At 43.3% G+C, this 25,850-nt stretch overlaps 3 protein-coding genes across 5 annotated transcripts; 2 read left to right on the top strand and 1 right to left on the bottom strand.

Moving 5' to 3' along the window:
- The first annotated feature begins 123 nt into the window (after positions 1-123).
- NEK4 (NIMA related kinase 4) lies at positions 124-13,477 on the top strand. Of its 3 annotated transcripts, none has more exons than XM_063411527.1 (16): positions 124-278; positions 2,661-2,927; positions 3,952-4,149; positions 4,982-5,089; positions 5,738-5,892; positions 6,513-6,663; positions 7,475-7,903; positions 8,308-8,361; positions 8,582-8,716; positions 9,539-9,664; positions 10,004-10,067; positions 10,465-10,571; positions 10,681-10,763; positions 11,367-11,572; positions 11,703-11,836; positions 12,513-13,477. In XM_063411527.1, exons 1-16 carry the CDS (start codon positions 222-224, stop codon positions 12,603-12,605), a joined length of 2,367 nt encoding a protein of 788 aa, XP_063267597.1. In that variant the 5' UTR covers positions 124-221; the 3' UTR covers positions 12,606-13,477. The 3 variants fall into 3 exon arrangements, with proteins under 3 accessions (XP_063267597.1, XP_063267595.1, XP_063267596.1); XM_063411525.1 differs by having other exon boundaries at positions 125-314; XM_063411526.1 differs by having other exon boundaries at positions 125-314; positions 6,513-6,654.
- On the bottom strand, positions 13,313-17,195 carry SPCS1 (signal peptidase complex subunit 1). The gene is made up of 4 exons (XM_063411530.1): positions 16,812-17,195; positions 15,537-15,596; positions 15,134-15,220; positions 13,313-14,251 (listed from the first exon to the last, which is right to left on the bottom strand). Exons 1-4 carry the CDS (start codon positions 17,118-17,120, stop codon positions 14,129-14,131), a joined length of 579 nt encoding a protein of 192 aa, XP_063267600.1. The 5' UTR covers positions 17,121-17,195; the 3' UTR covers positions 13,313-14,128.
- On the top strand, positions 17,057-24,652 carry GLT8D1 (glycosyltransferase 8 domain containing 1). Its single transcript, XM_063411529.1, has 10 exons — positions 17,057-17,195; positions 19,614-19,669; positions 19,774-19,872; positions 20,311-20,527; positions 21,185-21,302; positions 21,842-21,926; positions 22,141-22,253; positions 22,774-22,940; positions 23,079-23,191; positions 23,804-24,652. Exons 2-10 carry the CDS (start codon positions 19,654-19,656, stop codon positions 23,992-23,994), a joined length of 1,119 nt encoding a protein of 372 aa, XP_063267599.1. The 5' UTR covers positions 17,057-17,195; positions 19,614-19,653; the 3' UTR covers positions 23,995-24,652.
- The last annotated feature ends 1,198 nt before the right edge of the window (positions 24,653-25,850 follow it).

Raw genomic sequence — 25,850 nt, forward strand, 5'->3', positions numbered from 1 at the left:
GGGCTGCCCGCTCCCTCAGCACACTGCCCGCTCCCTCGGCCGGGCTGCCCCGCTCCCTCAGCCAGCCTGCCCGCTCCCAACATGGCCGCCGCGCCCGCTTCCAAGATGGCCGCCGCGGCGCCGCGCCCGCGCCGGAAGGCTGCGCGCCGGGCGCTCCATGGCCGCGGCCGCCCCGGGCATCTCTATGGCAGCGGGCGCTGCCCGGGCCCGGAGGCGGGAGGATGTCCCTGGCTGCCTACTGCTTCCTGCGGGCCGTGGGCAAGGGCAGCTACGGGGAGGTGAGCCTGGTGCGGCACCGCCAGGACCGCAAGCAGGTAGCGAGGGGCTGGGCCGTGGGGCACGGCGGCGGCCGCAGCTCGGCGTGAGGGGAATGGCCGGGGCTGGGCTGGGGGTGCCGCGGCGGCTGCTTCGGCTGTGGCCCGGCTTTGGCTGGTGGCCCTGACCCACCCTGGGCACCACCAGGGACTGGCAGCATGTGAGGGTGCAGGTTTGGCTGCGGCCAGGTGTCAGGGTGGGGCTGTGACCGTCACCAGGTGTTGGGGTGTGTCTGCAGCCACCCGAGCTGCTGTTTCTGTTCTCTTCCCTTGTCTATAAGAACTTTTATTAAAGATGTGGAGAAGACTCTTCCCGGGAAGGTTTTGGTTGTGTCAGAGCACAAGCACAAGCATTTTTGTTGGAAAACTGAAATAATCTGTCTAGTCCGGCCAAAGCAGTGTTGTTCGATCGGGAATGTGAGAGGGCGAAGAAATAGGATGGAGAACATGCAGCGAGCAGTGCCACAGGAGCCTCCTGGGTGAGCCTGATCCCCGGGATTTTACAGGAGATGATGGGAGGAGGTTTGTTCCCAGCAGGGATCAGAGGTGTGTCCTTCCAGTATGAGGGCACTTCCCTGCTCGGAATCCCGAGGCGGGTCCCCATGACCCGTGCCTTGGGTAGCAGTGGTGGCAGGGCTGTTCCCTCCAGGCCATCGGACACAGTGCAATGTCCCCAAAGAGCTGCTAACCTCATCCTAAAAGCAAACAGGACATTGAGGTCACTTCACTCGGATACAGGTCCCTGGATTTCACTGTGGTGCTGCTGGTCATTACCTCTGGCAAGAGCCTTGCTTCCTGTGTGTAGTTGCATCTTAAATATTTGGTGTGGTTTATCTTTTGCCAACTTTTACAAACTTTTTTCTGTAGCAGGATGGTCAGCATTTTTTGTTGTGGCTTTGGCACAGTGCCATATGTTCTGTGAAAGAAAATGTGTCCTATTTAAGCACATTTGCTATGAATGCTGGATTTTTGTGGAGAAGGTCAAGTAGCTTTAAGTGTTTAAAACAAAACAAAATGGAATTCATACACAGTTTGATATCAAAAATGGTGGAAGAGCATTGCAATAGACTTCAGTAGAGAATCTTGCCAGGAAACATGCTCATTAAACTAATTATAATCAATGCCAAGTTTAAAGTAAGTCTAATATATGCTAATTCCTGCACTTTGGTGTGTATTTTCTAAAATATGCTGATATAAACTTAAATAATTTTGATGCCCAAAGAATAGAGTTGTACTTTACTTGTCACATAGAACACAGTAGTTGCAGCATTTCTATTTTATTTTGAAGATAGGTGATGACACAAGAAGACACAGTTAGCTTTGTGATATTCCTCCTGGAAGCTGATAATCCCTGCTTCTATCCAGCAGGCTTCTGAAACACAAAGTCATGAGGTGCTGTGGATTTCCTGGGTAATTTGTTCCCTTGGTATATAGGGGCGTCTCCTCAACACTAATTAAATGTGCTGGGCTAATTAATAGGCACAGCCTGGAGAGCAGACACTGAACCATCTTGGAGGATGCCAAAATTCAGCAAGTAAAAATATTTTAAAAGCTTTGATTTAAAACCTCTCCAGTAAGAGCAGGTTCAAGTGTAACCATGACATGATTGTTCTGTGGGAAGCTTATGCCCTAAGGTGATGTCCTAGAAAATTTTCATCAGGATAGGGCCAGGTCAGACCTAAATATTGGTGTTGTGGGTGATGAAAGTGTTCTATGAATTTTATCATCTCATCTTCAGCTTCAGGAATGTTTTTGCTGAAACCTGAAATTTCTTAGAATTACATTTAATGTAGTGCATATTAAGGAAGAAGATAACTTTTGTATGTAGCTTTGAAAAATTCTTGACCCCTCTTAATAAAGAGTAAAAGAAATTTAGAAATGAGCCCAAGATCTTTTGTCTTTTTCAGATGAATTTATCATTTGTTTGTGTATGACTGCATACTTTATATATAAATATCAATTTACTATTGATGTGGCCTTTCTGAGAGTAATTATGGTGCACAAACAGGTACTTCAGGCTTAAAAGATGAACAACAGACACACATTTAAAATGAGAGTGGGGAGAAAAAGAGAAATGTGAACATTAGTCAGAAGAAAGGAGAACACCACAAAGTTCCAGAGCAGAGCTGTATCCAGGTGGATGAATGGAACACACCTGTTCCATTTTTATTGTGTAAGGGGAGAAAAGAAGAAATTGTGCATAACTTTCATCCAAACTGCAGCCTCCATGTAGAATAATGAGTGGAGATTTCAAATACTGCATTTCCTTTAGGTCTGGCGAATTGCCTAGGGCTTCTGCAGAGTTACTTTTATCTCTTACCACACACCTTGCCCTGTCTTTTGCAGTATGTCATCAAAAAGTTAAACCTTAGAAGCGCTTCCAGCCGCGAGAGGAGAGCAGCAGAGCAGGAGGCACAGCTGCTGTCCCAGCTGAGACACCCCAACATCGTCACCTACAGAGAGTCCTGGCAGGGCCACGATGGCCACCTCTACATTGTGATGGGCTTCTGCGAGGGAGGAGACCTCTACCACAAGCTCAAGGAGCAGAAGGGAAAACTCTTGCCTGAGAATCAGGTGGTGGAGTGGTTTGTCCAGATTGCCATGGCACTGCAGGTACAATGAAGTGTAATTTTGTCACCTTCAGATATAAACTTAATTTGGCTTTTTAGGTATTTAAAAATTCCAGCTAAGCTACAGCCGTTGGATTCCTGTTTGGCTGGGTTAGCAGCTAAATACAATGGTTATTAGTACATTAAAAAATGGATCATTGCAGTAAATCAACTATTTTAAGTAAGAAATTGCTGACATATTTTATGTTCATGTGTTGTAGCACAGTAGACAGTGGTTACCTTTGGGGTGTTTGCAGCTCTTGTCTGAAATGCTGCTCTGGTTTGAAAGTTTACATTAAATTTACCAAATGTAGTTTTTGCAGAAAAAACCCCCGTGCTATTTCACAAGCATTTTGTGTTCAGTCTTTTTATTGCTGTTTTTAATGGCAAATTTAGACTTACTAATGCATCACTTCTATTAAGCCTTATCCTACTCTTTTAAATTTGTAATTGAAGGTCATCAAACTCTAAAGGCAATTGTTACAGCAATAAAGACCAGACACAGATGTTAACATTAAAGAATAAGAATTTGAGCAGAAAATTCTACCTTAAAGTTGGCTGTCATGGTCAAACATACACTAATTATGGGTACTGCCTGTTGTTTATTATGACTAATTTTCTTCCCTGTTTACACAAAGCTCACATTGTAATTTCCTCTGATTTTTTTTTTGTACTAAGATTGTCAAGAAATGAAAGCAGCAGAAAGTGAGTTACAGTCTTAACTTTACGTTTTTATTTCCTCTTTTCTGCTGATTTACAAGAGCCACGCAGGGAGATTTGGTTAAAGCGGTGCCAAATTTTGGGCCCATGCCTGTATCAGTCACTTTTAGTGTTATTTCACATTTTATGTTATTTCACATTTTATGTTATTTCACATTCCTAGCAGGTCACTCCTGACCTTGAGAGTGATTTATGTGTCCCGCTTTTGTGTTTTCTTTCTTTGCCTTGTGTAATGAGATTTTACTTTTCAGTTTAAAAAGAACCAATTAGGAGTTAATTAACCTTATTTATATGATTTTTCCCCTTAGTATTTACATGAAAAGCACATTCTGCACAGAGATCTTAAAACTCAGAATATTTTCCTGACACGAACAAATATAATCAAAGTGGGAGACCTGGGAATAGCCAGAGTGTTGGAGAACCAGTATGACATGGCCAGCACCCTCATAGGCACCCCGTACTACATGAGCCCTGAACTCTTTTCTAACAAACCCTACAACTACAAGGTACAGTATAAAAATGTCATTTTTCTTAGAAACATTATTTGTCTGAGATTTTTGCTATCTTATCTGTGGTTTTTGGTTTCTTATTGCTTCCAAGTCCTTTTAATCCTCCCGAAGACCAAACAAAAAATAGAGATTTGTAGGAATGTTTGTTTCTGGAACTGTTTGGGAATTCATAGCACGTGCTAAGTTATCACAGCCAAGGTGTTCAGCAGGCTGCCTGCACCTCTCACAGCTAGGAGAGATGGAGAATGGGAACAGAAATATCTGTCTGTGTTAGAGAGATGCACTTTCTGAATTTATTATATGCCAGACAGGAAGTTTTACACTCAAAAGTTGTGTTAGAAATAACAGCAACATTAAAAAGCAAAAAGAAAAAAAGGAAAAGGAAATTTTAAAGAGAGGAATAAACAGTTTTATTGTGAATTTAAAATATAACAGAATAAAGCAAACGTGCTCCCCTGTTCAGCTCTTGCAGTAAACCACACACTAAATAAATATGAGTGCAATGAGCAATGGCTCAGGGGAAACTTCTTCCAATGAAAAATCAAGATTATTCATTTACAGTTAGGACTGATATCGTATTAGAAAAGGAAACAAGCAACTCTTTCCCTAAAGACAGCTGATTTCTACACCTCCTTTTGGAAAAAACTTGGGGATATTTCTAAGAAATACAATTGAAATTAAAAATAGAAGAGTGAGAAGCCAAAAGTTTGCAATGGAATTTGAGCTTTTAGCTTAGTGCCATTAAAGGCCTCTTTGAAAGCAGGTAAATAGATATAACTTGTACAACTAATAAGGAGTTCCCAAACATTTTCTCTTCCCATGTTTTCAGTCTGATGTTTGGGCCTTGGGCTGCTGTGTTTATGAGATGGCTACACTGAAACACGCCTTCAATGCCAAGGACATGAACTCCTTGGCTTATCGAATCATTGAAGGGAAGGTAAAACTCCTGAAATTTTTTATATATGCTTGGATTTCTGTCAAAAATTGAGATTATCTTTTCTAATCAGAAATACTGCATGGAGTTAAAAATACTTGCATATAACATACTCCATCATATGTAAGACTGTGGTTTCGTGGTGGTGGATGATGCATACCAGACCGAGGGATTTACTCCTTTGTAGATATGGTTAGAGTTTCTCATTATCTCATCATGTAATGAATATACTAATTAATTTTCAAAGTTCTGAGATGACTTTCTTAATTTGCTTCTGGTTTTGCATAAACAATGCATAAAAATTAAATTACTGTGTGATGCCTTTTTCCTGTTATGTATGATTTGCTTATTTGTCTTCTTGCTTTGGCATATAATGAAGTTAATAAAGATTTATTTTTTATAGATTTTTAAGCCTATTTAGAGAACTTTTGTTGTTCATATTAATAAAATTAGGAACAGTTCTTAGACACACACTTGGAATTTCAGTATTTTGTTTAAGTAGTCAGGTAACTTTTAGCATTTGAATAATGAGTCTGGTTTTCATACACATTTTTGATGTAGCTGACCATAATGGTCACAAATAAACATTCTAGCAGTAGCTCCTGTTGATGGATATATTAAATAATATCAGGCATCCCTTTCCTTTCACAGCTGCCACCCATGCCAAAGGATTACAGCCCACAGCTGGTAGGAATAATACAAACTATGCTCAGTAAAAAACCTGAGGAAAGACCAAGTGTGAAAAGCATCCTGCGACAGCCATATATCAAACAACAGATTTCTTTGTTTTTGGAAGCCACAAAGGCGTAAGACATTTTCATTTGAGTGATTCTGTGCAAAATATTCATGTTATTGTCATCTCTTTTTTACAACTTTTCCTGGGCTTTGTAGAAGGAAGTAAGTTATGTGCAGCTACAAAGCATATGAATGTGAGTTTCTCTGAATTCTTTGAGAAATATGAGGGAATTAGAGTGGCAGATTTTTTTTCTGCAAATGCAGAATGAAACTGTGTAGTGCTTAGAAATACAGAGTTGGTAGAAACCCCACACCTTTCCATATGGTTTTTGAGGCCATTTATCTTCTGGGAGTTGAAAAACTGAGTGTCTTTTGATTTACACTGATACAGTTATTTTTCTTTATCAGGTTTAGTCAGTTGTTTTACTGCTTCCAAACAGAACTGACCTTGGTGCTCTGCAGAACAAGTGTATATTGCTGGCAGAGTCTGAATTGTGTTTTTAAGCTCCTTTTCTAGAATTGAAAATGAGGTTGTTGTGCACAGTCTATTGAAAAATCCCAGTATCTGATACTCCTTGTATGAAAGCTCTTTAGTGGAGTGGATTCTTTTTTAATTAGTCTAATCTAAAAAAAAAAATCTTAAAACCTTGTTGATGCTTATTGAATGAGCAACTTTCATTTTTTTTTACAGGAAAGCTGCTAGAAATCCTAAGAAAACAGTGAATTCTAAACCTAAAGACCCTGGCTCTGTCATCTCAGCAAAGACTGAATCTCACAGCAGGAGTGTTACACACCAAAACCACTCCTCTGAGCAAGCCAGAAAATACAAAGTTGTAAGATATGCGAGTTTTACCTTAAAACAAACAAAAAAAAGGCCAACAAAACCCAAATCCCTCATGCTTCTTCTAGATAAAAAACTCAGTTTTATAAGAAGTGCCTTGAGCATGCCTGAGAATATTAGATCTGAATCCCAGCAATGTGTAATATTCATATTAGGGAAGGAATCATTTTTAGATAAGAGGGGAAGTAATTAAACTCCTGTGGATCAGTGAAGCTAATTGCCAGATCTGTAAGATGTTAACTAAGAGTATTTGGGGTCAAATATTTTTTTCAAATATTTCATGACAAGTGCTAATAGTTTTTTCCAATCAAAAGCATATATTTAAAAATTAATTATAGTCACAAGCAAAATTATTTATTGTTAAAATTCTTTCCAGTGGTTAGAACAAACCTTTTGTAATGGTAAATCTTGTGCATGTTTTTTGTTTTCTGTAATAAGTCTGCTGTTCTGGGTTTGAGCTTTCAGTGTTGAAATACTAAATATATGTGGTGGAGCACATCTTAAAAACTCTAGGTGCTTGTTCTTCCCTTAGGAAAGAGCCAAGGGAGTACAGCTTTTCTTTCATGGTCCTGGGGAAAAGTAGGTGTATTCCATGTGTATAAATCAATACCTGAAATAAATAATTTGCAAATCTGTATCTCTTTAAAAAAGTGGATTTTGACTTTTTTGAGGCTTCTAATCTGTTATTGATCATAATTTCCTTTCAGTTTATGTACTCTGGTATGTTCTTGATTTTCCTTAGGTGCTCAGAGAAATTCTTTCATGTGTGTGTAAAACCCAAAAGACAATGACTTTTTTTGTTTTAATCCTAGGATGAAGAAGATTGTATCAGCAAATGTAAAGCCACCAAATTTTGTCCCTCAGAGAAACCAGCTGTTGAGTTGGAAAGAAGACCAAGCAAAAATGATCTGGACAGCTTGGGAGACTCCATAGCTACAGTCAGTGGAGTGAACATTGATGTCTCCCTGTCTGAAAGAATGAAGTGTGGAAGTGAGAAGTGTGGCAGTGAGAATATTCCAAAGAATAATAAAGCAAAGCATTTACACATTCCAGGCCATTCTAAAATAACATCTAACAACCCACCAATTACAGAAGATGGACAACAGCAAAGAGCAAAACAGCCTTTTAAAGCTGAAAGTGCTGGGTCTAAGCCATTTTCTGTCAATTCTGTAGAAGATGATGATGATGACACTTTGAAACTCCTGCAGCCTGTATCAAAAGACCAAAAGCAAACTGACTTGGTAATGCATTTATGCTTATTTAAAGCAGATTTAACCAGTGGCCAGCTCTTACAATTTAGAGAGCTGCTGCACATGTTTTTCTATCAAAGTAGGATGTTGCTGATGCAATTATTGAGATTCTTAGGTAGTTAGGAGCCTTGGATTCTCATTTGCAGAGGCAGTATGGTGAAGTAGTTTTGGGATTGCATCTATCTAGATGATTGGAATTCTGTTTTTACAGGGAAAAAAAAATGGTTTTCCAGCTGAGAACAGAGAGGGTAAGAATAGTTTTGTAACTTTTGTTCTATGTTGTAATATGCCTGAATAATCTTGATTTGAATGGGGGGCTAATTGGTGGTGATTGTCCTCTCACTGCATTTTGGTCTACCCTGAGTTTTTTAATGAGAAATCATTATTTATTGTAGAGCTTGAATTCTACTGAAAAGCTGCTGGCACCCTTTGTTCCTGTTGTAATTCAAGTAAGTGTCCTTCTTTGAAGGTTTAGTAGCTAAAGATGCTGGTACAGCAGGTATTTTATCTCTCAAGTAAGAATTTATTGTGGTTCTACCTGTGCCATGTTAAGGTAGCTGCAGTCCAAATACTAAAGCAGCCTGTTTTGACTTTTTTTTTTAAGTATGTTTGTGTAAATCTGGAAATGACAGATCTGCATTTTTTAAAAAAACTGCTTTTACTTTTTAGGATGATGTCAGTCGTGGAGCTTCAGGAGATGCTCAGGGAAAAATGACCTTCCACGTGCAGCCTCACAGCTCTGTCAGTGAACCCGCTGTCTCGCAGCAGCAGCAGAGAGGGCTTGCTGAAGGCTGCTCAGAGAAGGTGCAGATACTTGAAAAATACTTCTCTTTCCTTTAAGACTCCTGTGTTTTTCCTCTTTAAACATCGACCTATTTTCTGGAAAAGGGTGGGTGTTTTAATGCTGTTCTTGTTTCATGTGTGTCTGTAGAACTTCAGTGGTAACAAATGCAGCTCACTGAAGGTGACTGTTAGAAGCAGCCTGAGTAAATCTTTGAAAATCCCAGCACCTCACTGGGGTGAGGTGGGTGTGCCAGATGGGCTGTGCCCTTACTGGGGTGCAGGGTTTCCTAGGAAATTCCATCAGGACTTCTCACTGTTTGTGACTACAAGTCAGTACCTGTGTGGATAAGACTACTTGTGGTGGGTAGTGGCTTATAGTGCTTTAGAACAGATGTGTAATGGCTGCCCCGAGCTTCTGAGTGCAAACTGTAGGAAGAAAATCTTGGCATGCACACAGGATGGAGCTCCTGTCGGTTCCTCCACACTGAGCAGGGAGGTTTCTCTGGGGAAAGGCACAAGGCTAGAGAAAAGCATGATTGCTGATTGATAACCTCGTTTTCTTTTTGGCTTTTGCTATTTGAGGGTGGGGACAGTTGTTGCAAAGGCCTTGGCTGAATAATAGTCTGGGAGGAGGGGGATGAGATGTAGGGATGGAAAGAAGGGAAATGGATGCAAGCAGAGATGTGTAGAGGAGAGGATCAAGCTCGGAGATGTGAAGAGGTTACAATAGGATTCAAAATCTCTGGCATCCAGCTTTACCATGCAGAAATGTCTTCTAGATTGCAGAGTACTTAAACTTTTAATAATAATAAAAAATAAATTATTGCTCACTTCTCTGTCAAGTTCAGAGCAGTTTCTCCTCGGCCTCTACCTGTTCCTTCTGATGTGACCCCAAAGACAGCCCAGAGGGGTGCAGAGCACCCTGAGCCTGCAGATAGTGCCAAACCCAGCCAAGCAGCCATTCCAAAGGTTAGTGATGAAAACTGTTCCTGCTTGTTTTTGTCTCATTCCTTCTGAGCAGTTTGTTCCATGAGTGTGAGCACAGTGAGTAAAGAAATGTAGAAGCTTCCTGCCTCATGGAAGCCCTGCTCAGGGTGGGATGAGCCTTGCTGAACCTTGGAGGTCAGAAGCCCATTCTCTAGAGTTCAGATTGGTCACACTGAAGACAGTGTTGTAATAAATAATTAAGCATTAAATAATAGCTCCCTCTCCCCTATCAATTGAAAAGGGTTTTTTGCCTAATAGGCGATTACAAAACAAAAGCCATAATGGTGATGCAAATTAACATCAAATTAACTTCCTTTGAAGGAGCGGCCCTTGTCAGCAAGAGAACGAAGGAGGCTGAAACAGTCTCGGGAGATGCTTCCCTCTGGTAATTTTTATGTTTACATATTAACAGTTTATGTATAAGTAGGCTAATAACTTCTTTGTGAAGAAGTGATAACTTCTTGTCTGTTCTTCACTGCCAACTTCAGAATGGTGCACTAAGGGGCTAGTTCTGTGTTAAATAAGTTCTGTTAACATGTCTGTGTTTTTCTGCTTTTTACTTATGTTCAGTTGTGTTCTGTGTTGACAACTTGTCTTTGAAATGTACGTGAAATGTAGAATATTCACTTTCAGACTGAAGCTTCAATGTTTTCTATTAGCAAAATACCTACCTCCCTGCCTGCCTTCTGCTAGGTGATAGATTTTTTTCTTGCATGAGCATGAAACTAATTCAGAATACACACGGCTTAGTTGTAAATATTGTGGAAATGTCATCCTTCCAGTGGTTCCAGAGAGACAGTCATTAAATTGTGCAGTGGTTGAAGCGAAGCCACTTGTGGAAAATTGTGTTAAAGTTCCTCAGTCCTCATCAGATCCCAGTATTTCTCAGGTAAACCTTGTCAGAAGTACTTTCTCCATGTAGGAACAGTAATTTATGCCATATTGCTGAATTGCTTTCAGCTATTAGAATTTTTGTTATTTATTCCCTCTTCCCTTAGAGAGAAGCCCATTGCCTGTCTGATGATGAGCTGAGCTCTTCCACAAGCTCTACAGACAAGTCTGATGGTGACTCCAAGGAGAAGTAAGGATTTTGTTTAATACCATGCAAGAGTTTTCACTGCTATACTGGACCTTGACTTGGAGTGGAAAAAAATGGCTTTCATGCTTTATCTGTGCATAGTGAGTGATTGAAGAAGTATGTGATGCACAGAGGAAAACAGCCTCACTGAATTATTGTCTCTCTATGACTATACCCTTTCCACACTGAACTTCCTGAGCCACGGTTTTGTGAACTGTAGCTTTCCAGGAAACCAATCTTCAGCACCAAAGGACATCTACTGTCAGGATGCATTAAAAGCACAAATTAAAATGTGCCAATGTGCCTTCTTTCCACTGTAAATGAGGCTGGATTGTCTCAGATTTTTGTCAGTGTAAGCAAAAGATACAATTTATTGCATTACCAGAGCCAGCAGTAGCCAGTAGGATTGTGGAGTTTTGCAGTGACTGGCCTGAGTCTTTGTTAAATGAAGTAGTACTGATGTTGCTATTGATAAAACTGCACCACAACAAGGAATTCAACATGGAATACTTACTAGGACCTCAATAAACACATGGAAAGCCCTTGGAATGCAGGGTGGAAGTTGCATTATGATGGTGACTGAATTATTTCTTTTTTCCCTCCTAGGAAAAACAATGTGAATGAAATGAATGACTTGGTGCAGCTGATGACGTTGACACTGAAAATGGACTCCAAGGAGAACTCTGAGTGCTGTGTAACCTCGACCCCAGCCCCAGAGTTTAAACTTCATAGAAAATATCGGGATACTTTGATCTTGCATGGAAAATCACCTGATGAATCAGAGGAATTGAAAATGGAAGAGATTCCTTCAGGTCTGTTGCTCTGGGATTTTGTGGAAATACTTAGGAGTTGTCCCATATTCTTCTGCAGAATATGAAAATTGCCTGTACTGAAAGTGATTATTACTGCACTGATTTTTTGATTGTATTTTATTTTTAATAGATATGTTACTGGTTCCTTACAAGATTAGGAGAATGGTTGAAATCCTGAGGTCTGATGTAGTGCAAGGATTGGGAGTGAAACTTCTTGAGAAGGTGTACAGAATCATGGAAGAAGATGATGAAACAAAAAGAGAGGTGAATGTCTTTCATAATAAAATGGTTTAATTTCTTTATAAACCTAGATAAATGAGCAGGTCTTTACCCTATTGAGATAGGGTAAACCTTGATTCCAGAAAGTCCTGATGTAGTCATGGGCAGGCAAGGACCCAACTACATTGTAATTTTCACTCTGAAGTTTGATTCTAGATGTAGACTATGTTCAACTGCAACTTTGTCAGAAACCATCAGAGCTTTAGAATTGTACCAGTTCCCCCTGAGTTTGAGGAAGGTGCGAGGGATGTAAATAATTTTACTCTGTGCTGTTTCTCCAGTAATAATTCCTTCTGTCTCTCATATTTTTGCCTTCACATTATGCCCCTTATGTCCAAAATAAGAAATAATTTAACATCAATCCTCAATAGAGGTGAATGAGAAATACCTCCAGTTCCTTTGATTCAAAACTAGGTTACACTGACCCAGGCAGTATTTGTAACCTATGAAGATCTTAGATTTTAAACTTTTGGGTGGGATTTGAAAGTCTCTTGCTTTTAGACAACAGTGTTTTATTTTTCTTCTCTCACCTACATTGCCAAACTTTGCATGTTTCTTTCAGCTGAGCGCTTTGGTATTTTTTTGTCAATATTTGGTAGCTTCTGCTTTTTTTCAGTGCCAGTAAACGTTGTGGGTTTTGTTCTGGGTGTTTTCTGAACAGCTGCAGTTGCGGGAGCACATGGGAGACAAGTACGTGAGTTACAGTGCAAAGGCTCGGCACCTGAAATTCCTTGAAGAAAACATGAAGCTCTGACCAGAACCTTTTCCTTGGAGAAAAGAACTGATTCCTAGCTCCTTTGATAGATGGGACCAGCTTACAAAGCATGTTCATCCATTGATTTCCTTTGCTGGAATAAGGAGGTGAACTTGCAGAAAATGTTAGCATTTGTAGTAATATTTTTCATGTTAAAATGTGAACCAGGTTATCACTTTCTCAAAGAGAAACTGTTTAGTTTTTATTCTCTTAAAAAGTTGCTCTTCACAGATGCAAATAGGGGTGGATACAAAGTTTTGTATACTAAGGAGTGTCAAAAAAGATTATGTTCTGGTTTGAATTTGTCATAGCAAAAGGTTTTTGGTATGGTCTTGTACTAAATACAGTAACAAAATCTTCACCAAGGCTCTGATGTGATAAACTATAATCTGTTACATCAGATAGTCGTGCAACTTTAGCATGAAGAGACAATTACTAATTTTTGTGGAACTCAAGGTCCTCAGGTTGTGTAAATTGCCAAGTGCTGAAGGGGGCGGCTGTACTGCTTGTAAGGAGAGACTTGGCTCTTGTTTTGTTGCTGAGGCAGTCACCAAGGTGAGGGAAAGCATTTGTGAACTGGATAAGATAAGTCTGAAAATGTGTGAAAGGAATGCAGCCATGATTACCATGGTCCCAGCTGGAGAAATCTCTTTGCCTTACAAATACTAATTCCTTTTAGGAATGAAAGTGCCCAAGACCAGAATCACTTAGGGAAAAGATAAAACTTTTATTTCTCTTTGTTTGCATCCAGAGTGTCTTGCTACAGCCCCCAGGCATTGTTGTGTACCATCCCTACAGGAAAAGCACGTTTTTTAAACAATAAAGAAGTCAAAAGGGAATTGAATTTGTAAAATAAAATTATAAATGAACAACTTATCTCTTTTCCTCCTTGTACCTGAAAAACTGTAACCTCCAGCAGCTGTGAGGGAGGTTACTGACATGACAGTAGTAAAATAAAATGCCATACCTATGGATCCTGCTTGCCCCTTACACACTACCTGCTCAAGTTACAATGTTTCAAGAGCTATTCTTACTTGCTCTTCCCAGGGAAATTTGTTTTAAACAAAAATTCACACTTTGCAATCTCCTCTCCAAGAACAGTTATTTTCAGAACTGTGGGGTATGTACCATTTCACAGTATTTTGTACAACCTGGCACTACTGCCAGCTTGTTTTACACACAGTTAGAAAGATTTCAGTAGAAGACCAGCTGTTTATTATCTTTTAGGCTATGGCAACAGCTTAACTAGAATTCAATTGATTCACTGTTTTCCTTTTTAGTGAAGTACTCGAGTTGGGACCTCCAGCAGCCTTCTGAAGTTAATCCCCCCATCTCTGTGATCCCAGTGACTCCCCTGAAGTTCCAGACCAAATTTCCAGCCTTTATGCTCCCTGCAGAGCTTGGTTGTACTCGTGGTAGTATACAAAGCACTAAGCAAAACCCCAGATACTAACCCAAGAAGTATTTCAGTGGAAATTAATTTAACAAAATTTAACAAAGTAACAGCCTGGAACCCACAATTTTTAGCTTTTGGCATGTCTCTTTGGCTTCCTGTCTGCTGCTTTTTTCTCTTCCGTGCCCGACTCCTGGACAGGCAGCCACTTGAGAGGGTTGCGGCGGTACATGGGCCACGGAGGGAGGGTCAGCTGGGGGCACAGGAGGGCAGTCAGAACATGAACAGATGCTAAACAGCTTTGTACAGCTTACTAGGAAAATCTGCATCCCTAACTCATTGGCAATTAGTCTTAAGAAAACTCAAATTCATATACAATTACAATTTACATTGAAAATTCATGCTTTAAGTACGTGACTAAAGCACCCCAGGTTGCTGCAAGGAGGAGGACAGCACCCACCCTGAACAAAAAAGGACTCCTGAACTGACACCAGCATTCCAGCACCTCCCACACTGCACTGAGACCCTCCCCTTGCCTGGCATCACAGGGAACTCAGGGATTTTGAAGGAAAGAGTAGATGGATGATGATGCCAGAGAGTTACAGAGGCTTTTCTAAACAATGATGTGTGTGTGTGTTGGGTGGTGACTGCTCAAATGCTGTATCTGAATGCTTGAACGGTGTAAGAACCACGTGTAAAACTGGATTGGGAGTGCCCCAACAGGAATGGAACACCTCTCATGCATGGATAAGGAATTACTCCTGAAATTCCATATTCTGCCTCCTTGTCTCCTCAGGGAACAGGGGACAGCTGCAAATTTTTCATGTCAAGCTGCTACTGCACCGAAGCCTCCCTGTTCTTTCTCTTAACCAATGCTGTCAGCTGGACTTTAACTTTTATTGAAGTGAAAAAGAACTCAAAAGTGGTATTAAATTGCAAAAATTCTGCTAGCATTTCAAAAAAAGCACTTAATGGGTTGCAGAGCACTTTATGCAGATCAAAGGAAGCATAAATATGTATTAATAAATCTATACTGCATAGCAAATATTAGTCTGTCTGACAGCCGCTCAATTTAGCTATTATTCCAGATTAACCAGTGCATGTATTTTTTAGTTTGGGGAAAAAACATTCTTACCAAACATGATAAAGCAAATCCAGCCATAACTATGTAGACAGTCCATCCGAACTGTTCAGTGATGTATCCATAGATGAAACCAATTACCTGGAAAAACAAATATTAAAAAAAATCAAACTTTAAATGAAGAGAAACATTTCTCATTACATGATTAAGCTGCAGGGGGTGGATTCAGGTTGGAAAATCCAGGTTTTTCAAAAGCACAGTTCATACATCTTTCTAACCTTTCCAAAATTGCAGGCCAGCAATGAAAGTAGAAGATGGGAAGAAAAGTTTTAATCCATGATAGCCCCTCTGACTTTATTTAAAGCTTTTAGTGATCCCAAACAATAAGAAAAATACTTCCAAGATCAGAAAACAAAATAGTCCTTTATGTTCTCGCCCACAGGTCTACTATACTTACTGCAGAGACAAGAATGATTCCTTGAAAAATCTGTTCTGCTAATTTTTGGCCCTTGTAGTCCTGTGAAAAGAGACACTTTTTAGTCAGTTATTCAAAACACAGACCTACCCACTTAACTCTTTCAGGTGAGATCCTACAATCTACCTGACCATGGGTTCTCAGTGTTTTTGTTCAACTTTCAAACCAGATTGGAATTATTTTTCTTACAGTGGCTGAAAACTTGACCACATCACCTAGAAACTGAAGCAAGCACTGTCTGATCAAGGTACGTAATGTAAGTTCAAAATATCACTGCAGTCACCTGGACATCACAAAGTAAAAGCTGTATCACCACACAAGAGGGTGTGCCCGAGAGGGCACCGTGTGTGTGGCACCTGTGTTTTGGAGAAGACTGACAGATAAATATTTCCAGGGTGGGTGCCAACAGGATGGTGCCAGACTCTCTTCAGTGGTGCCCAGCAACAGGGTGAGGAGCAATGGCCATGAACTAAAACAAACGAAGTTTCACTTCAACAGAAGGAAGAATTTTATGTTGAAGATGTCAGAGCACCGGGACAAGCTGCCTAGAGAGGTCGTGGAGTCTCTCTCTGGAGACGTTCCAAATCCACCTGGATTCATTCCTGCTCTAGGTGGCCCTGCCTTGACACGGTTGGACCGGATGATCTCCAGTGGTTCCTTCCAAACCCAACTCATCTATGTTCGCGTGACTTTAGGAAACTGTAACTCGCGGCTGTCTGGGAGCACACGTTGCCTTCTGTCCGTCTATAGCAGAGACAGGACAGCACAGAGGGGCTTCTCTTACACAGCTGCGTAATACTTCCTTTTACAGCAGGTGAGTCCCAGCTCCCAGGTAAAAGACTGCAATTACAGGGACTCATCCTGCATCCCCCTAGCCGTGCCTCGTACACGGGTGCCAACATCGCGCAGGGCCGCTGAGCCCGCTCTCCGTGCGGGCCGGGACACTAACCCCGCTCCCGGCCGTGTCGCCGTGCGGGCCGGGGACACTAAACCCGCTCCCGGCCGTGTCGCCGTGAGGGCCGGGGACACTAAACCCCGCTCCCGGCCGTGTCGCCGTGCGGGCCGGGGACACTAACCCCGCTCCCGGCCGTGTCGCCGTGCGGGCCGGGACACTAACCCCGCTCCCGGCCGTGTCGCCGTGCGGGCCGGGACACTAACCCCGCTCCCGGCCGTGTCGCCGTGCGGGCCGGGGACACTAAACCCGCTCCCGGCCGTGTCGCCCGCAGTGCCCGGTGCCGAGGTCCGGGCGGGCCCTACCATCTGCGTGGGGATGGAGCGGAACACGCTCAGCATGTCGGCGGTGCCTCTCCGGCCTCTTCTCGCTCCTCTTGGCAGCAGTCTCCACGATCCCGGGCGGGGCCCCACTGTTCGCGGGCTGCGGCGCGGCCTCTCCGCAGCTCCCGGCACTGGTGGCGGCGGAGCGGAAGGCGGCTGCTGAGCTGGCCGGAAGCATTCCCTGTCCGCCCCGCCCAGGGCTCCGTCGGCCGGGGGTGTCTCCTCCAGCCCCTTCCATCGCGTCCGCGCCGCCGCCGCTCCCGCTGCTGTGGGGCTGCTTTGCTCCGCCATACCCGTCGGGACGGGTCTCCTCGCCAACGGCGGCTTCGCCGCGCAGGACCCCGGCGGAGGCGCCTTCCCCGGCAGGTGCGAGGCGCGGGGCCGCCTGTCGGGAACCCGCACTGGCTCGGGCTCGCCTCGCGGAGCCGCCGGTAGCGCGGCGGGGAGGGCGCGGCGCGGGTTCGGGGCCTCCTGGCGGCGGTCCGGAGCCCGGGCGGGTCCCCGCGGGCCGACGGTCCGTGAGGGGCCGGGGCGCCGCGGGCGGCGCGGGAGAGCCGGGCACGGGCCTGCCAACCCCGGAGCGGGGCTGTGCCCGCAGAGCAGCCGGGGAACGGCGATGTACACCGCAGGGAGCCGGCGGCGCGGCGCGGTGTGTGTTTTGTTGTGGTCTGTGGCCATCCCTGGGCAGGGGATGTTCTGTTACTGCCGCCAGCCCGGCTGCCGCGTGTCGCTGAGACACCGGCCGTGTCCGTGCTCGGCACCGGCCGTGTTGTGCGAGGCACCGGCCGTGTCCGTGCGCGGCACCGGCCGTGTCCGTGCTCGGCACCGGCCGTGTCCGTGCGCGGCACCGGCCGTGTTGTGCGAGGCACCGGCCGTGTCCGTGCTCGGCACCGGCCGTGTCCGTGCTCGGCACCGGCCGTGTCCGTGCGCGGCACCGGCCGTGTTGTGCGAGGCACCGGCCGTGTCCGTGCGAGGCACCGGCCGTGTCCGTGCGAGGCACCGGCCGTGTCCGTGCGAGGCACCGGCCGTGTCCGTGTGAAGCACCGGCCGTGTTGTGCGCGGCACCGGCCGTGTCCGTGCGCGGCACCGGCCGTGTCCGTGTGAGGCACCGGCCGTGTCCGTGCGCGGCACCGGCCGTGTTGTGTGAGGCACCGGCCGTGTTGTGTGAGGCACCGGCCGTGTTGTGTGAGGCACCGGCCGTGTTTGTTTGTGAGGCACCGGCCGTGTTGTGTGAGGCACCGGCCTTGTCCGTGTGAAGCACCGGCCGTGTCCGTGTGAAGCACCGGCACCGGCCGTGTTGTGTGAAGCACCGGCCGTGTTGTGTGAGGCACCGGCCGTGTTGTGTGAGGCACCGGCCGTGTTGTGTGAAGCACCGGCCGTGTCCGTGTGAAGCACCGGCCGTGTTGTGCGAGGCACCGGCCGTGTCCGTGCGCGCCTCAGCCCTGCGCTGGCACTCGCGGATCGCGTCGCTCCTCGGCGGGACGTGGCGTTGCGCTCCCCAGGCCTGCAAAGCTCCGTGTCCCGCCCCGTGGCAGCAGAGCGGTGCTGCTCCAGACAGAGCTCAGGGCAGGGATTTGTTGGGCTCCGCTGATGTGTCTGGCTTGGGGGAGAAATGCAGCAGCGGGAAGGAGGTGGTTCTGATACATGTAATAGTCACTGCAGTCTGAGGTGTTTTAATTTAGGCATATTGTAAGTCTCTCACCATTTCTGGAATTTTGCTTGTTGTTAGAGAGCTTTCTTTGTGTTACTAGAGAGCTCCTTCACACGCCAGGATACACAGCTCTTGTTCTGATTTCACCACAACCCTTAAAGAATGAACAAGTATGTTTTGAATTTTTTACCGAAATTGCATCGGTGTTGTGTTTCTACCCCCTTCTGTAGCACGATGGTGCTGCCTTCTTTCCAACTTTTGTGATCTGTTCTGTGTGATGACACTTCAGCTGAAACTCTGATATGTGTATTTTATGTAGAGAATGTACTGGTTTTTAAAGCATATAATAGTCTTAGTTAAAATCTCGTGAACACCAGAATCTTGCTGTTGGTTAAGTATGGAAAGGAACATATAACATTTACTCTTATTGTTCAGGTGCTTCCAGTTCAGATATTTAAGTAGTTTCAACACTAAAGAAAACATTCATAATTTTCCAGATCTTCTCAGATTACTTTTGATTGACAGAAGGAGTTTGGGGTTTGTTTCTTTTTTTTTTCTGTCAGTGAAGTGGCAAGATCTCCTTTTGTGGCAATGTCTCCTTTTTAGCTCTGAGATCCTCTTTAGATATGTCATTGTAATGGAGGGGTCCCTAACATGAGAAGACATGGACCTGTTAGAGTCCCTCCCTTCCAGTGCCTAAAGGGGCTCCAAGAGAGCTGGAGAGGGACTTTGGACAAGGGCGTGGATAACGGGAAAGGGGAAACGGCTTCAAACTGACAAAGGGCAGGTTTGAATGAGGTATTAAGAAGAAATTCTTCCCTGTGGGGGTGGTGTGGCCCTGGCACAGGTTTCCTAGAGAAGCTGGGGATGATGTCTGTGCCCATGGCAAGGGTTGGAACCAGGTGATCTTGAGGGTTCCTTCCAACCTGTGGTTCTGTGGTTGCAATTAGGTACTTCCTAATACCATACTCACTTTTTGAAATGTGACATACAGTTTTGTGTATGTCATAAAACGGACAGAGGGAAGCATTCACTGCCTTTGACACTGAAATTGTTGTGACACTCCTGGTCATGGTGTGCTGTGCCTTCTGGAAGGATACACTGGCAGTGACTGCTGTATTTTTTTCTTGCAGGTTTGCAGGAACTTTATGCTAATAAAATAAGAATAGAAAAATGACGTTAAGGAAAGGTATGTGTATATGTGCTTGTCTTTTTTTTTCTATCTTTTGAATCTGAGTTCCTCAGCTGTTCTCTGGTTATATTGATGAAGATTTTTTTTTCCTTAATTTTCAGTGAACATTTCCATCCTTATAGTGGCTGTTGTCATATTTTTGCTTATTATTCATCATAACTTCCTAAGCCTCAGTGACTTCTTGAGACGGGAATTGTCAGGTATGTTGGGTTTTTTTTTAATTAAAAAAAAAAAGAAAAGAAAAAAATATATTTGGTGGGAAGACACGTGCTCTGGCCAGACAGAACGCACCATGTGCTTTGGGTGAGTGGAAGGGGGAAGTTAATGAGGTTGTAGGCATGGTAGAGGGGAGCAAAGGTGAGTGCAGATTACTGTAGCTCAGCCTTTTAGTGCCTTGTGCTGTGTGTGAATATGTGTGGTTAAATGTGTGCAGTTTTCTGTAAATGCGGTGTTATTCTGTTCATTAGCACCTCAGATTCTCAAAAGCTCTGAGGCTCTGTTTGATACTGGCTCACTGTAATCCACACCTCAGCTCAGACACCCAAGTGTGTACCAGAAATAATTGAAGTGTTGGGAATTTTTGTGTGGTAATAATAATATGTAATAATGAAAGCAAGTTTGCCATTTTTACTCCACAGATCCAAGTCCTTTAGGACTTCAGCCTATAGATTTCATTCCTGCAGCTCCCCAGAGGCTGACAGATGAGAGGGATGACAAGGAGATTTCTGTGGTCATTACAGCCTCGGATGAGAGGCTTGGGGGTGCAATTACAGCCATGAACAGCATTTACCAGCACACCAGATCCAATGTGGTTTTCTACGTTGTTACTTTGAATGATACTGTGGATCACTTGAGGTAATGATCTTTTCATTGGATTCCCACAACACCCTGAGCTTCTGTATTTCTGAGAGGAGAGCAAGCTGCCTTTCCCTGGAGCTGCATTCCCCTGACTCCCAGTCCCATCTGCTGCTACTGCTTATGGCAGCTTTTTGACATAAAAAGATGTGGGAGTCCCACCGTTCCTCCTGGTCAGGTTTCAGGGATGGAAAGGAAACATCTTTTCCAGTGGGCTTATAGACAACCAGTGAGGCTGGAGTTTGTTGGTGAAAGGGTTGCAAAAGGCACTTCTACATTTCATCAGCAATTCCAATGCTGGCAATCACGTATCTCCCATTTTTGTAGATTATTCTTTAGTCCTGTTATTTTAACCCTCTTCTGTCCACTCCGATGGTTTTGGGAAGGACCTGTGATAACAGGACTGTGTATTTCTGATAAAACAAAAAGTGACCTTGTACCTTTCACATGTCCCAGGTGTGCAGTTGCTGCCCCTGGACTTGTCCCTGTGGCCACACAGGACAGCACCAATGTCAGCATCAATTACATCCCAGATGTGTTTGTTGGGCAGGGAACTGAGTGGCCACACCAAGACCTGTGTCACTGTTAGCTGGATCTCCTGCTTTGCCCTTGCTTTGGTCTCACCTAACAAGATCCCTGCCTTTCTCCTGCTTGCAGGATGTGGCTGAGGAGCCCTCCTCTGAAAAATATAAGACACCGAATTTTGGATTTCGACCCTCGCGTCTTAGAAGGCAAAGTCCAAGTGGATCCCCAAAAGGCAGATGCCTTCAAACCAGTGAGGATGATGCTGATTACTTTTTGCAATTAGTAGTTAATGACAACATATTTTGATGCTGGCTTTTGAACACAGCTAGAGATCAAAAGCAAATCTGTTAGCATAGAAGCAATCTTTCATAATCAAATTGCTAAATTTCAATTAGATTAAATACCTAGATAGTAAGAAATGGATTTGAATATCTATATATATACTTAGGATCATTTTTTGCTGCTAGCCACAATGAAACACGGTGGCTGGCATGTCAAGCATGCCAGCACCTCAGAGATGCTGCAGATCTATGTGGAGAAATAAATTCTTATATAGACCAGTTTTAAAGTTAGCTTATCAATGCATAGATTCATGGTAAACCAGGAATTGATGGAACCAGTTTATTTTAAATTAGTTGTAGGATATTGCTGCCTATTTTACGTCCTCAATAGAAGTTGTCTTGAACATTAATGCCATAGATAAGTGCCAGAAAAATCAGTCAATTTCACATTTATTTGGACAAATTTTTCATTTAATTCTTCCCTTCTCTTTCCTTGCTGTTCTCACAGTTAACCTTTGCAAGATTCTACTTGCCCAACTTCGTACCTCATGCAGAGAAGGTCATCTATGTGGATGATGATGTAATCGTGCAAGGTATGGGACCTTTGTTAGCTGCCACTGGCCTTTTGCTGAGGTCAGTATCTCATCTCTCACAGAACCCAAACATTTCTATACAAACTTTATAAATATGAATGAGTTGGGTTAAACTGAGTAGCTTTATCTTCTGTAATGATGGACTGAACCAAGCCTAACTCAGCATTTAGTCGGGATTGCTTTTGATTTTCCTGTGCTTGCTTTCATTTTCCAGGTGATATTGTTGAACTTTATAACACACCATTGAAACCTGGACATGCTGCTGCGTTTTCAGATGACTGTGACTCAACCAGTAGTAAAGTTGCTGTCCGTGGAGCTGGCAATCAGGTTGGTTTTAGTCTTGTTCAGTGATAACAACACTGTAGATCTCAGGGATTTGGGAATGTTCCAAATGCTGTAAACCTAAATATGTCACTATCCCTGCCCAAGCCAGTTTTAGAAATGGGACCTGCAATTTCTGTTCAGGCACAGTAAATAACTTGGATTTTTTTCTGTATTTTACAATGAGAGCAATTCTCGTTGTGGACCAGCAGGAGATCTGAGAATTGAAGGGATTGAAGGGACAATTTTTCATTTCTGAATGTACTAAAAGTACTTTATCTGAGACTAGCACCATATTAATAATATGGTATTATTAAGACCATGCAGCATTCCTTAAAATATGTAGTCTATATAATCATATTTTTAAAATGTTATACCTCTTAAGCTTTCTTTCTCTCATTTTAAAGGAAGGGATATTTATTCTAACAACTTCAACTTATGCCTGTCTGTTGTGAGTTGTGCAGAATTTTTCTTTAGGAATTTCCCCATACATTTTAAGCTAATTTCTACTCTCTCTTTCCCCCAGTATAATTACATTGGGTTTTTAGATTACCAAAAAGAAACCATCCGAAAGCTTGCCATGAAAGCCAACACCTGCTCTTTCAATCCCGGGGTTTTTGTTGCCAATCTGACTGAATGGAAATTACAGAACATCACAAAGCAGCTGGAGAAGTGGATGGCACTGAACGTGGTGTAAGTGCCCCAGGCTGGGGCTGCCAGCAGCTCCGGGTTTGGGTTCTGCTGGTGGCATTTCCCTCTTGAACTGAGGGCTGTGTGTGTATCTCTGCTGCAAGTGAAAAATCAACTGATCAGCATCCTTTCAACTTCCAGAGAGGACCTCTACAGTAAGACTCTGGCTGGCAGCATCACAACACCTCCACTGCTGATTGTGTTTTACAAGCAACATTCCAGTATTGATCCCATGTGGAACGTCCGACATCTCGGTACGTATGAGGTATTTGTGATGCTGCTCCCCCAGGGTGTTTTTCCCCCCCCCTTGTTAATGATGTAGCAAAGTGAGCTTTTATTCTCCTATCTTGTCCTTTGTTCTTTAGGAAGAACAGCTTTGCAATTCCATCTTGGGGCTTGTGGGCCTGAGTCTTTCTCAAACTGCTGGGGGTTAGTTCTTGAACTGACTTACTCACAAAATCCTTCTCATTTTCTACAAATATATTGTATCTGATCCAAGGTGTTTCCTCCAAAACTGTTGAGAAGGGCAGACATTCATGTCTGTTCTACTGGTGAAACCTCAGTGCTGGGAGAGCTTTTTCAGGTTATGTTTCTGATGAACAATACATAGGCTGCTGAATTCATCTGGGTGTTAAGCAGGTTTTAAAGAACTTGAAGTTAAGGCAGTGTATGAAAATACACACAGAGAGATCAAAGTGACATTTAGTTGCACCTGATTGTTTTTCACTTTGCCCTTATTTCTGCCTCCTTTCTCCATAAATGATAAGATTTCCTTTGTTAAATCCTTTGTTTTTAAGTTAACATTTTGCACGTTGGTGTTTCTGCTGCCTTTATTTTAAACGCTAATGCTTCTTTTTCAATTGAAGGGTCTAGTGTTGGGAAAAGATACTCTCCTCAGTTTGTGGAGGCTGCCAAGCTGCTCCATTGGAATGGACATTTCAAACCCTGGGGAAGAACAGCTTCCTTTGCAGAAGTCTGGGACAAGTGGTACGTCCCTGACCCTGCGGGCAAGTTCAACCTGATCCGCAGACACCTGGAGGGCTATGAAGCCAAGTAGAGTCCACCTGAGTAAATAAAGACGTTTTCTCAGGAAACCTTTGGAGCCAAGCAGAACTTTTTAGCCAACTTGTATTACAGAGCCAACCTTGCCTTCTGGAGCACAAGGTGATGCCCTTACTCACGTGCAGTTCTGAAATGCACAGGTCCAAAGGAGGCTCATGTCACCTGTGTGACACAAGATTCTACTCGAGGAGCACTACAGAAAACAAGGGGAGATCTCCACAAACTAGCACTTTTGTTTATGCCATTTCAATTGTGTTCTCTCCTGCTCTTTACTACAAGTGTTCTAGCAGAGGATCCTTTTGGCAATTACAAAGTTTCTACGAACAAGATACAAATTCAGCGGGTGCTTGCACCAGTAAATCTTGCACAGCAATGTACTGTAATTAAGAGCTGCCTAGGTTTTGTTTTGTTGTTTGTTTTGTTATCCTGTGAAATAATTCCCTCAACAACCCTTTCTTGCATGAAATCTCCTCCCAGCCATTTTTGTTTAAGTCTTTCTTAGAGAATTCTGCAAAATTGAATCCTTTTTGAAAGATGAATCCTTCAAGTATGATTTCACTATGCAAAATGGTTTTAACTGAACACTAAACCATTTTTTTGTAAAGTGGTGGATGAAACTTAATTCAAAAATAAAGCTAATTGTAACATGCTGACTCTAGCCTCAGGTAAATGGCAATCTAATTCCAGTACTGGTAGAGGAAACGTTTCTTTTGTACACAGCAGCAAGTGATTAAAGCCAAAGTGAATCGATCTGGTCTTTGTGAAAGCAATCTAATTCTAAAGTAGTACAAACTACTTACTTTGACGACCAGGCCGTATTAACTACAGATCAATTTTGTTATTGTTGAGTTCCTCATAGTTCTCTCCAGTGAGATACATTCTGCTGCATTTTTTCCTGCTGTGCCTTTCCCCACCTGGGAACTCATCAAGTGAGATGTCTGTGCCCTCAGCAGCCAGCAGCCCATCACCTGTGCTACAGGTAAGTTGATTTTTTATAGCTGTATTGTTGAGTAGTAGTTATTATCAGCTGATACATCCCAGCAGCCACTGTGCCCAACTAGTCCATTTAACAGAGGCTTGCACTCAGGCTTGTGAAGAATTCTTGGTGGAGGATGTTCAAAAGGCTTTGTTTCATGCAATGACAGCTGAGGCTGCCTGGTCTGAAACACAGGGCAGCAGAGGTAAAGGAATCCTTCATGACTGTGAATATGGTTTTAGTTCTGCTTTTAAATCATTTCAAACTGCTGCTCTCATTTGAGTCACTGCCTGTAGTTCTGTTTCTGTCATGGATATCTTGATCTGGTTTGTCACCTGTTGTTTCTTTTCTTGGATTTTGATGAACCATTAGAACAAAAATCATTCTTGACCTTGAAGCAGTTAGGAGTAATGAAGTAAATTCACTTACCAACTTTGAAAGGTTTTACTTGGACTAGCTGACACCAATGTAATTCAGCTGAGCAGGCTGTGTTTTAGCAGGTTTAAAGGAACTGCCTCTTTATGTCTGCACTTGGCACCTTCTTAAGCTGCCTATGAGAATCTATGCCTCAACTTACAATGAGGGAAAACACACTTATTTATCAAGGAACACAGAAATCATACTTTTCAGTTAATAGAAAGAAAACAGATGCACTGGAGAGACTTAGTGTTAGGCATTAATTGTAAATTAATTCTTAATTGTATTCTTAACACTTAATTCTGTGAGCAGCTACAGGGCCTCTTGGCAATTCTCTTGCTATCCCACTTCTGCTACAGGCTGAGCACAGCAGAGGGCCTTGTTTTGCAATCCTTATTGCAGAGGGCCGTGTTTTGCTTGATATTTACCAGTTATTGCCAGGTGTAACAGGTGCCATC

The sequence above is a fragment of the Prinia subflava genome, chromosome 14, assembly GCF_021018805.1.
Source record: "Prinia subflava isolate CZ2003 ecotype Zambia chromosome 14, Cam_Psub_1.2, whole genome shotgun sequence".
Lineage (NCBI taxonomy): Eukaryota > Metazoa > Chordata > Aves > Passeriformes > Cisticolidae > Prinia > Prinia subflava.

Bases quoted from the DNA above. Each gene is read 5' to 3' on its own strand.
- NEK4 (XM_063411525.1), top strand. From the start codon at position 222: ATGTCCCTGGCTGCCTACTGCTTCCTGCGGGCCGTGGGCAAGGGCAGC. The intron at 2,928-3,951 runs GTACAATGAAGT...TTTTCCCCTTAG, and splicing joins AGATTGCCATGGCACTGCAG to TATTTACATGAAAAGCACAT. The intron at 11,573-11,702 runs GTCTGTTGCTCT...TATTTTTAATAG, and splicing joins AATGGAAGAGATTCCTTCAG to ATATGTTACTGGTTCCTTAC.
- SPCS1 (XM_063411530.1), bottom strand. From the start codon at position 17,120: ATGGCGGAGCAAAGCAGCCCCACAGCAGCGGGAGCGGCGGCGGCGCGG. The intron at 15,597-16,811 runs GTAGGGCCCGCC...CTCTTTTCACAG, and splicing joins GCTCCATCCCCACGCAGATG to GACTACAAGGGCCAAAAATT. The intron at 15,221-15,536 runs GTAAGTATAGTA...TTGTTTTTCCAG, and splicing joins GAATCATTCTTGTCTCTGCA to GTAATTGGTTTCATCTATGG.
- GLT8D1 (XM_063411529.1), top strand. The intron at 19,873-20,310 runs GTATGTTGGGTT...TTTACTCCACAG, and splicing joins CTTGAGACGGGAATTGTCAG to ATCCAAGTCCTTTAGGACTT. The intron at 21,303-21,841 runs GTGAGGATGATG...CTGTTCTCACAG, and splicing joins AGGCAGATGCCTTCAAACCA to TTAACCTTTGCAAGATTCTA.